The sequence below is a fragment of the Dreissena polymorpha genome, chromosome 5, assembly GCF_020536995.1.
Source record: "Dreissena polymorpha isolate Duluth1 chromosome 5, UMN_Dpol_1.0, whole genome shotgun sequence".
NCBI classification, from domain to species: Eukaryota; Metazoa; Mollusca; class Bivalvia; order Myida; family Dreissenidae; genus Dreissena; species Dreissena polymorpha.
The window spans coordinates 33,912,255-33,924,808 of record NC_068359.1 but is presented as its reverse complement, the minus strand read 5'-3'; the positions used below and the strand labels follow the sequence as shown (position 1 = coordinate 33,924,808).

At 35.8% G+C, this 12,554-nt stretch overlaps 1 protein-coding gene across 1 annotated transcript in view; it reads left to right on the top strand.

Moving 5' to 3' along the window:
- Nucleotides 1-1,903: 1,903 nt before the first annotated feature.
- Nucleotides 1,904-12,554, top strand: part of LOC127831144 (SCO-spondin-like) — a 44,864-nt gene continuing 34,213 nt past the window's right edge. The window contains exons 1-3 of the mRNA XM_052356136.1: nucleotides 1,904-1,954; nucleotides 11,248-11,448; nucleotides 12,060-12,129. Coding sequence (XP_052212096.1) covers nucleotides 1,919-1,954; nucleotides 11,248-11,448; nucleotides 12,060-12,129 — 307 coding nt within the window. The 5' untranslated portion in view covers nucleotides 1,904-1,918. The remainder of the gene's footprint in view (nucleotides 1,955-11,247; nucleotides 11,449-12,059; nucleotides 12,130-12,554) is intronic.

The following is a 12,554-nucleotide window of genomic DNA, read 5'->3' as shown; positions in this document are numbered from 1 at the left end:
TGATTCTAAGATTGTTAATTTTGGGGTGTGGCACATTTTCACGAAACTATACACCGGCAATGAACATAACTCATCGGCGTGTTTGAAATGGAAAAATACAACGCTTCAATCCATGCACGAAATATAATTAATGACTGCCAACGTGCTCTTTTTTGGTGCAAAGTTTGTCTTTCGAACTGCTTGCTCACATTGTGTTCAGTTTACAGGAAATATCTCTATCTTCTTATTCAATAGAAGTAAGATTATACGATGTATATGCATTAGTTTAAAGCTTTTCATTTTAGCTCGATTGCATGGAGAGCCTCAGGCTTATTGAAACACTATCGCGTCTGTTTCCTGGATGGATCCAGTACTTGACGTCTGTTAGAGGGGATATGATAAACGCTCCAGCAGTGGGGATATACCCGTGATTTCCCGGTCGCCAAGCGGACATCATATCCACTCCGCCAGGGCGACTTTTTTGCATATGCATTAGACAGGTTTACATTCGGTCATAAGCGAACACCAGTGCTTCTAGGACACACGCACATTCTCACACGGGCAAGGCGACGAGTAAAACTCGGTTGTTATCTCTGAACACAATCAACGATCTTTAATGTAGCTCGTGACTGTAATACATTCCGATTGCTTACGTCATGTGATTAAGTGGAAAACGGCATTCAAGTATGTGCTGTTCACGCGACCAATGTGCTGTATTTACTAAGAAACCAGTTAGGGAATAGTTGTCTTGATTGCCATATACATTGTACATATTTTCCTTGAATACGTTACCCAAATTTACTACATTCAAATGGAGTTTCCCTGTGTTGTATCCTACACGATGTCTGGTAGTTGAGATAAATAATACAAACATAAATATTGATGTAAACGCGTATTGTAATACCCTTTATGACTCTGTATAAAAATATTTTAGTCGTCATAATTATCCCGCTCCGTTACAGTTAACGTTTTTAATCTCAACATGTTTTGTTGCAATCCAAAGAACGTTGTAAACTTGTTTCAATTTTCAAACATGTCTGTCACGATTTGCTTATCTCTTCGGAGGCAAGTTTTAAAATGTGTGCAAAGGTTGTAATGAATTGCAACGGCCAATAAATTCGTTATTATAACAAAATGAACATAACTTTGTTATCCGGGATAATTATCAAAATATAAAGTAAGATATTATATAACTTAAAACATTTACTTCTCGTAACATGTTTTTTGAAGTGTAGACATTACAGACCCAATTGGGAAAGATTTTCACAAAAAATGACGAGTGTTGAGTATTTGGAACTAGGACACTCTCAGTTAAGATAACCGCCATTGCAAAAGATTTTTTGCAGAATAAACTTGGACGGCAATTCTTACACGAAAGCCCAGATTGGGATAAAAACAACAAAGTAAGATTATATTCTTTTATAGTCACCTGATTTAAATAATGTAGAAAATGTAACTTATTTTCATGAGATACTGCTATATTTGCGAATACTTATGTCTAAGTAATGAATTGTCCGTCGGTTGTTAGGGTCGCATATTCTAAAATAACTATTCAGGACTAAAGTTATGATCACGAAAACATGTCACGTGTATAGTTAAAGCGTTATATGTAGGTAATGCAAATCTCTTGCATTACTTTTACAAGTATTTAATTATAATTTAATGGATACGTACCAGTGATCTCTTTTCTGCAGTTTGATTTAAATTGTGATGTTAAGGGGATACTTTAAGTTTTCTATAGTATCCACTTATTTGTGGATACATCTGGGTCAAAATTGAGCATTGAGTATCCCAAAATCGGTTTTAATCTCAATTGCTGTTATTTGGATTGGATGTTTGAAAGTGTCGCCCCAACTCAATTCATAAGTATTTTTGTTTTTCACAGTTTTTGCCCTGCCTCGCATTGTATCGCAAATGGTCACCTTGCAGTATTTTACGAATGATTTGTGACGATGCTGTTTCAGCATCGTCTAAGGTATGATACCATCAAAAAATTCTTCACAATGGCGACCTATGTAAAAGACCGAGCCAGTCCGATTGAGATAACTCAGTTTTTCTAATCGAAATACCTCGACCTCGTTGATTTTCATTGATAACATTCTCCTAGCAGAGTTGTCGTTCGTGTTTCAACATTCAACAATGGCCGCCCCCATGAGAGTCTCGTGTCAAAACTTTCTTACATCATAAATTGGCTTGTTTCGCTATTTAAAAGCTGTCATTTATGATATATGAATTTTTTATTCACCAAATCTCCGCTAATGACAACAATGGATGGAATTTGAAGCATATATTCGATGTGAATGAATCACTTTCTACAACAATGGCTTCGCCCATGAGAGACTTGATAACACTAGTGTCAAAACTTTCTTACAGCTTAAATCGGCTTGTTTCGCTATTTATTAATGCAACAATAAATTGAATTCGAAGGATATATTCGATGTGAATGAAGCAATTTTTTGGATATCGACAGCTTGACAAGGCAAAACTGGCATACTGATGATACTGGTATTTTTAGTTATCAATTTAAGTCACATTTTGCTTTATAATTTTTATTCGAGCATTTTGCGACTTATCGAATGGCTATGATACCCGATATCAAAATGTCATATGGGATTTGCATATCACTAAGCTGTCCTGAAATACAACATTGATTACAAACTCTTTACTCAAATTACTGGTTTGTATGAATTCTTTCTTCTTTCTATTTAAGTAGTTGATATCATTATAGTCCAAATAATTAGACGTAACACACCGTTTAGTCCATGCATATCGACCTCATATTTATAGGAGTAGATATCATGTTAAAGGGGCCTTTTCACAGATTTTGGCATGTTCTGAAGTTAATCATTAAATGCATTATATTGATAAATGTTAACATTGGATCTTAAAAGCTCCAGTTAAAAATCCAAAATAAAATTCTAAAAAAAGTAGCCCGCAGCAGGGCTCGAACCAGTGACCCCCTTAGTCCTGGAGTAAAAACGCATTAGCCTGCTCGACTATTCTGTCATGGATGGTTGACGTATTTTATACCTAATATAAGCAATCTTCGTAGTTTCTCAAAATTAAACGACAACAACAGAACTCTCCAAATTATTCAATCGTTTCGCGTCGCAACGCTTTATAATTTTTTAAATCGTTAAAAGATGCATATATTGCTATATTAGACCATGGTAAATGTTCAGTAATACTGTTTTCTCACAAATAACTGTTTCCTCACAAATAACATAACTAAAACGAAATTTTGCGAATCCGATACAACTTTTTTTAATTTTGTCAATTTACCAAAACATGAAAAGATCCCTTTAAAGTTAAATGAACTTTATCACAGTAAAAGAGACATTAAGGCGATTGTGGCCAGTTTAAATCCAGATCAGCCTGCAGTTGCTGGAAAGCTGTTTGCTTAAGAGCGGTTTTCTGACAAAGACAAATAGTTTAGTTGGATGCTAATTAGACTGCCCTTTTCCTGTGACCTGGCTAATTAAATTCAGAAGCCTGGTTACAGTTTAACGTTAATGTTACCAATGTGTCAGACCAGGGCCTGGATTTTGAAATCTAGGACATGCATGGTCCGAAGATGTCATTTAAGATTATATATTTTTTCAAACACATACAAATGTAAACATGTAAATGTAACTGATGTTGATGTTATAAATAGTAAAATGCACTAAGTCAGAAGGCATTTGACTTCGGCTGGTGCCATGGCACACCAGGTGTTTCGGTTGCAATAGTTTGATGGACTCACTACTTGGATGTGTAGTTGCATTATTTACAGTATATCAAACTGTTATAGTGTATTATTATGGCCCCCTTCGAAGAAGAGGGAGTATATTGTTTTGCACATGTCGGTCCGTATGTCCGTCCACCGGATAGTTTCCGGATGATAACTCAAGAATGCTTAGGCCTAGGATCATGAAACTTCATAGGTACATTGATCATGACTAGCAGATGGCCCCTATTGATTTTGAGGTCAAAGGTCAAGGTCACGGTGACCCGAAGTAGCAAAATGGTTTCCGGATGATTACTCAAGAACGCTTATGCCTAGGATCATGAAACTTCAAAGGTACATTGATCATGACTCGCAGGTGACCCCAATTGATTTTCAGGTAACTAGATCAAAGGTCAAGGTCACGGTGACCCGAAATAGTAAAATGGTTTCCGGCAGATTACTCAAGAACGCTTACGCCTAGGATCATGAAACTTCATAGGTTCATTGATCATGACTCGCAGATGACCCCTGTTGATTTTCAGGTCATTAGATCAAAAGTCAAGGTCACGGTGACCCAAAATAGTAAAATGCTTTCCGGATGATAACTCAAGAACGCTTATGCCAAGGATCATGAAACTTCACAGATTTATTGATCATGACTCGCAGATGACCCCTATAGATTTTCAGATCACTAGGTCAAAGGTCAAGGTCACGGTGACCCGAAATAGTAAAATGGTTTCCGGATGATAACTCAAGAACGCTAATGCCTAGGATCATGAAACTTTAATGGTACATTGATCATGACTTGCAGATGACCCCTGTTGATTTTCAGGTCACTAGGTCAAAGGTCAAGGTCACGGTGACCCGAAATAGTAAAATGGTTTCCGGATGATAACTCAAGAACGCTTAGGCCTATGATCATGAAACTTCATAGGTACATTGATCATGACTCGCAGATGACCCCTATTGATTTTCTGGTCACTAGGTCAAAGGTCAAGGTCACAATGACTCATTTTTGAAAAATGGTTTTCGGATGATAACTCAAGAACGCTTACGCCTAGGATGATTAAACTTCATAGGTACATTGATCATGACTCACAGATGACCCCTATTGACTTTCAGATCACTAGGTCAAAGGTCAATCAAGGTCACGGTTACTTGACACAGTAAAATGGTTTCCGGATGGTAATACAAGAACGCTTAGGCCTAGGATCATGAAACTTCAAAGGTACATTGATCATGACTCGCAGATGACCCCTATTGGTTTTCAGGTCACTAGGTAAAAGGTCAATGTCACGGTGACCCGAAATAGTAAAATGGTGTCCGGATGATAACTCAAGAAGGCTTATGCCTAGGATCATGAAACTTCACAGATACATTGATCATGACTCGCAGATGACCCCTATTGATTTTCAGATCACTAGGCCAAAGGTCAAGGTCACGGTGACCCGAAATAGTAAAATGTTTTCCGGATGATAACTCAAGAACGCTTATGCCTATGATCATGAAACTTAATTGGTACATTGATCATGACTCGCAGATGACCCCTATTGATTTTCAGGTCAATAGGTCAAAAGTCAAGGTCACGATGACCCGAAATAGTAAAATGGTTTCCGGATGATAACTCAAGAACGCTTATACCTAGGATCATGAAACTTCATAGGTACATTGATCATGACTCGCAGATGACCCCTAATGATTTTCTGGTCACTAGGTCAAAGGTCAAGGTCACAGTGACTGAACTTTGAAAAATGGTTTCCGGATGATAACTCAAGAACGCTAACGCCTAAGTTCATGAAACTTCATAGGTACATTGATCATGACTCGCAGATGACCCCTATTGACTTTCAGGTCACTAGGTTAAAGGTCAAGGTCACGGTTACTGGACACAGTAAATGGTTTCCGGATGATAACACAAGAAAGCTTACGCCTACGATCATGAAACTTCATAGGTACATTGATCATGACTCGCAGATGACCCCTATTGATTTTCAGGTCACTAGGTCAAAGGTAAAGGTTACAGTGCCAAAAAACGTATTCACACAATGGCTGCCACTACAACTGACAGCCCATATTGGAGGCATGCATGTTTTACAAACAGCCCTTGTTTAAAAAATGTTTTCATGTAGTATACTTATACTGATATTTACAAAATTAATGCATATAAATGATAGACTTTACTGAAATCATTTAAATGATACTGAAATCATGACAGTGAATGAATACTGATAATTATTTAATATTTTTTGCTTGATACAATCATGTACATCTTTGTCAAATGAGATCACACTGTAACTTCAGTTATAAATTTCAGTGAATTAAATTAAATCCAAAATATAAGTAACTCCTATATCTCTACCGCAGCGCGCACACCTAAACATCCTGCTGTGTATCTATCCAGATCCAGATAAAAAATACGATACATAATTATGTATCATATTGTTAAGAGGGGATGATTTTACCTCTGTTGTATCAATGAATTGTTTTACTTCTTTAATCAGTGTGTTTAAATATAAATAAACATAGCTCCCGGGTCAGTGCTTCAGGCAATGAATATTTCATATCCTGATCTCTTTTTCTAATGGATATTTTAACTAGTTCCTACATTCAATACAGTAAAATATATGTTAAGTAGTATCTGTACACATTGGTAGATTAAATTTGTACATCAAATATTATTTTTAGTGTTAAAAAGATATAGTTCAAATGTTCATACTAGATTAATTTAGAACCTTAGTCATGTCACGGAGATCTAGAGTCCGTGGTCATGTGGTAGTTAAACATTTTTAAATATAACCACTTTTATATGGAGTCCTGACCAGATCTCAAATGCATATCCCTTTTCTCTGTCACCCTGGTCATCTCCTATCAAACTGGCGAAATATATGCAGAATAGTTCATTATACACAATGGTTGAATGAAGTACCTCAGAAAAAAATTGACATCCTTTTCACATGAAAATTTCACTTTGACAGTCATGGAAAAAGAGCCTGCACAAAACCGATCAAAAATACTTTTTATTTGTTCCCATTTCTTGAAACTCTATGTGCATAAATATCTCAAGTCTTCATGAAATCAGGACAAAATTATTTTTTTAAGTCCTAAATTGACATGGCTGTAGTAATCAGATAATTATAAGCTCGATTAGTCTATTGATATCATATGCTTTGTGTATTGTAAACATACACACAATATTGCAGGTGCATGATAGCAATAAATAATAACAAAGCCATCCATACTATAAAGGTCAATGGCAAAGCCTGTGAGAAAAATTTGAACGCGTTGAGTGTAATCGCACAACATGCTCATGGTGAGCTTTTGTGATCGCTTTATTTCCGTCGTGAGCCGTCAACATTTGCCTTGTTAACTCTGTGGATGCCACGTTTATATTCCAATCTTCATAAAATTTGGCCAGAATATGTCTCGATGATATCTTGGATCAGTTCGAAAATGGTTACAATTGGTTGAAAATAGAGCTGTAACGATTCGGTTCGATGAATCGAAAAACCGGTTCAACGCCGCCCGATTCGCTTTCGATACCAATACGGCCAATTTCGATTCGATTCACTGCAATCCCGATTGATCCGCATTTTAAACCTTACTTTTCAAAACCGTCGTCTTAACGTTCTTGTCATTTGTAATACGTATTGTGATTAGTCAATTGCCAATATGGATCCAATGAATGAATGAATGAATAACATGCTGAGCATTACATCAGCCGGTAAAATGGCTTCTTCAACCATGCCGAAAGACGCACCGTCAAAATTAAAATTAAAAGTATTTCGAACATTTCGGGGTTTCGAAGTTTCTGATGCAAAGGCAACTTGCAAAACGTGTTTTGTTGACGTAAGTTACCCATATGGTTTGTTTACTAAACTGTGCGCATTCCGTTAAGAAGTCAGCTGGATGTTGTTTATATACTTACATTTTTGTTTGTTGTTGTTTTCTGTTAAACGCATGTGCATTTTATGTTATTTAAGAATTAATCAACAGGATGTTGTTTTCAATAAATGTATTACTCATAAAACCATGTTGCGTTTTAAATTGTATTTAAAAATTAAACACTTTAAATGTACAACATAATAATTTAATAACAAATAACACACATATTAATTCATGCTCTGGACAAACTAATCATGAATTAGTTTGCAAAATAAGCAGCAAATAGTTTAATTTGAATCGAATCGAAAATAATCGAATCGGACTATTCGGTATCGAAATCGAATCGAATCGAATGAAGGGTGAATCGTTACAGCTCTAGTTAAAAACATGGCTGCCGGGGGGTGGGGCATTTTTCCTTATATTGCTATAGTAAAACCTTGTTAACACTCGAGAGGCCACATTTATTTTCCGATCTTCGTGAATTTTGGTCACAATGTGTGTCCCAATAATATCTTGTTATCTCAGGTGAACGACTTTGGGCCTTTAAGGCCCTCTTGTTTGTTCATCTTACCATTTGAAGAAAATATATCATTGCACACATGTCTTTTACTTTTAGAATGTGCTATGCTGCATTTCTTATGTGGCTTGTTCGGGGTATATTGTTTAGCACATGTCGGTCAGTCCGTCAGTCGGTCCGTCCACCAGATGGTTTCCGGATGATAACTCAAGAACGCTTAGGCCAAGGATCATGAAACTTCATAGGTACATTGATCATGACTGGCAGATGAACCCTATTGATTTTCGGGTCACTAGGTTAAAGGGTAAGGTCACAGTGACTAGAATGCTTAGGCCTAGGATCATGAAACTACATAGGTACATTGATCATGACTGGTATATGACCCCTATTGATGTTCAGGTCATTAGGTCAAAGGTCAAGGTCACAGTGAGGCAAAACAGTTTAATGATTTCCGGATGATAACTCGAGAAGGCTTACGTCTAGAATCATGAAACTTCATAGGTACATTGATCATGACTGGCAAATTACCCCTATTGATTTTTAGGTCACTAGGTCACAGGTCAAGGTCAAAGTGACTCAAAACAGTAAAATGGTATCCGGATGATAACTCAAAAATGCTTACGCCTAGGATCATGCAACTTCATAGGTACATTAATCATGACTGGTATATAACCCTTATTGATTTTCAGGTCATTTGGCCAAAGGTCAAGGTCACAGTGACTCATAACAGGAAAAAGGTTTCCTGATGATAACTTAATAATAGTTAGGCCTAGGATCATGAAACTTCATAGGTAAATTGATCATGACTGGCAGGTGATCCCTATTGATTTTCAGGTCACTAGGTCAAAGGTCAAGGTCACAGTGACAAAAAATGTATTCACACAGTGGCTACCACTACAACTGACAGCCCATATGGGGGGCATGCATGTTTTACAAACAGCCCTTGTTTTTCTTATGTTGGTAAATGTTCATCTCGGTCAAATCTAGGTTAAGTTTGAAAGTAGGTCATATGTGGTCCAAACTAGTTCAACAGACCAAATCACAGAAAAGGTTAGTGAACACTCCAGCGGTCACTTTTTCTTCCAGATCTTCATGAAAATTGGACAGAATGTTATCTCGATGAAATAAAGTTTCAGTTTGAAAGTTGGTAGTTTGTCAAAATCTAGGTCATTAGGTCAAATTATAGAAAACTTCCTTTACCTTTCTACAGGTCACATTATCTGATTTTCATGAAAATTGCTTACAATGTCCATCTTAATCAAATCAAAAGCTATATTTGCAAGTTGGTGATGTGCAGGCTAAAGCTAGGTTACAACTTAGTCAAATCATACACAAGTTTTTGACACTATAGAAGGAGTTTTGGGTGAGCGATACAGGGCTATCTTGTTTTAGAACAGCCTGTGGTAAGAAAGGGAAGGTATTGTATTTGTTTCAAAAGTAACATTTTATTGTTATTGGAAGTTTCTTAGCAATTATATGATGTCATAGTTTTGGTTATTTTGCTCACTTGTTATGATGGGACAAGGTGAGCTTTTGTTATCACTCTTTGTCTGTTGTATTTTATCCAAAGTTTATTGTGAACACATAAGATATCATTTTACAATGTTTAAAATTGGGTGTCACCTTTTTGCCAGATTCTTATGAAACGTAGTTACCTTTAAGTCATTTTGGGTTTCATATTGTGACAAATATAAGGGCACTAGGTCAAATATAAGAAAAGGTCTGTCACATTCTCTCTTTGATCCACTTGTAAATTAGTTAGAACATTATTTTAAATGATTTCAAAGTCATGCTTGAAAGTAGCATTTTCAAATTTTAGGTCATAAGGTCTAGTCTCAGTGATTAACAGGTAACGTTTTAAAGTGGGTCATGTGCTTCCATGCATTTGATCAATAACTAAAATCATTAAAATCTATGTTAACACTTACATTTTTTACCTGACCTTCATAGCATTTGATCAGATTGTTCAAATATATAAAAGTAGGAACTCGGTAACAAGGCTCAACTAGATCGGATAGACGCAAATAGTTTGTTCATACTCACAATGTCATTTTGTTGTCTAGATCTTCATGAAAAAATAGTTAACATCACTAGGAAATAATCAGTTTCAAGTGAGCCACATTGTGCTGTTAAAGCTATCTATGTAAAGTATAGATTGTTACAAAACCTTGTTTATCAATAAAACTAAATTAAAAAATGGCTTTCTAAAAGTTGTAGTCTTGGATGATATATTCCTCAACTTATAATCTACGACAATCTTTTGAGAAGAAAAACAAAATTTGACTATTATTATACCCAACATACTGTGATTGGGGGCTAGCACAGGAATTCTCAATTATGTTCCTCGAACAATTATGGGTTAGCATATTGTTGCTGTTTTATCCATTGGTTGTTTGGACCATTACTCCCAAAAGAACTGTAAGTTCAAATATGAAACTTTTAGGTAAATAAATCTCATTGAATGGGAGTGCAGTGTCCAAGAACGAAAACTATTGCACCACAACCATTAATTCTTGACCTGCGGATAAATGACAAGCAATAAAAATTACACAATTGCGGTGATGTAGATTAACTTAAATGGATGCTTATTTAGTTTATGCTTTCCGGTGATTTATACAGAAATATCAGTGAAATAAACTGGTATTTCACTGTTTTAAACAGTAAAAAATAACAGTGAAAATATCGATATTTTTCGCGGATTTTCTGGGAAAATCGATATTCCACCGAATCCAACAAATAGCCTCTATATATCCATCCTTTTCAAAAGCATCGTCATACCAGTACGTTCAGTACATTGATTTGCTGATGCAACCGAAGTTTTACGTTGCTTCCATTTTTATTGCTGTTTTATTCATTTTGAAGTTTTAAGATTGTGTTTTTATTTGATATAATTTCTGCGAACTCACTAAAACATGAACAAATGATATTATTGAAAATATGTTTAAAATGCTAATTATCTTAAATTATGAAGGCTTGTTATAAGCTTCAGTGTGTACATTGCGTAATCATGGTTGTAAATTGTGTGGTTTTTTTTTTGTTGTTGTTTTTTTTTTTTTGGGGGGGGGGGGTGTTGGTTCTGGGTGTGTATAATTGTTGTGTGTGGGGGTGTTTTTTTTTGGGGGGGGGATATCCATTTTAAAATTTTAAACCAAATTTTCTGCAGATGAGACATTTTCTGGCTGTTCTCATATTTTCGGGATGCCTTAATAATGGGGCTAGTGGGACCACCTACTGCACCGTAGACGATGACACACCTGTATTCAGCGCCCCTGATCTCGGCTCCAGAGTTGTCACACTGGTCGAGAGGAACACATGCTTCCATGGTGACATGAAGGGAGAATGGCTATTCCTGCAAGATAATCCAGTAAATATGAACAGAGTCTAACATTTACAACTTTATTAGTGCACTTTTGTACACATTTAAGAATTTAAACACAGACCGTTAACACTATTTTTATTGTCAGGTTTGAATGACTTTTTTATCTGTATATATTGCGATTGACTTTATTTTGAGTTGTTGAGTGCAGCAGCAACAGTTTGTTTCATGACCGTTGAGAATTTAGCGTAAATCAGGTCAGCTTATAAATTAATAACTATAGTAATGATGATAATATTATCGAACCGTTCCATGACGAAGGCTGTATTAGATACATCATTTATGACAACGCCCAACACGCATTATTTTGCATTTTGAATGGTGCGTGTACTAGTACTAGTAGTTTACAACAAAACAACTGGAAAGCTCATTGCACTTTTTAAAATAACTCATTTCAGAACGAAATATAGAACAAACGATATTTAAAATGTTAAAAAATTAAGTACGAAATGGGCACACAGTTTTTGTCACGCAGGGGCTAAATTACTAAGAAATTGAAGACGAGTGTTACTGTTGCATTATCTTACCGATCGTCATTATCTGTGTTTCATCGAAATTTGTTTTGTGTATAATTTTCATAATGACCTTTTCACTCATAGATTTATTACATTCATGGCTACACAGTAATCGAGGACACTGAACCAGCCGCTGATAAAAACGAAGCCAATGGTAAAAGTTAATACTCTTCTACTTCCGCTGTACAATAAATAATTCGATAAATAATTGTCATCAAAGGTATTTTTGAAGAGCTTTATGCCAAAACATGCGACTTTACTTTTTTTCTTGCATAGCGTTAATAATAAGTATTGTATAGATACGAATATGTCTCAGATGTACGTGTTGATGTCCCCATTTACGAGATAAATAATGCGAAACCAAAGTTAATTGCTGGAGGGATGAAACTATATAAATATCTACATAAGCTTATGAATTTAGTCACCTAATTGTTTTTTACTGTCGACTTACGCAGATTTATATATTTACTTTTAAGTATAAAGTGTCATCTTTGAAAATGTGTTCCTCGTAACTCGGTTGCTATAATTTTTAAGGTGATGAAACTTACAAAACAAATTATTCAGAACTTGATAACATGT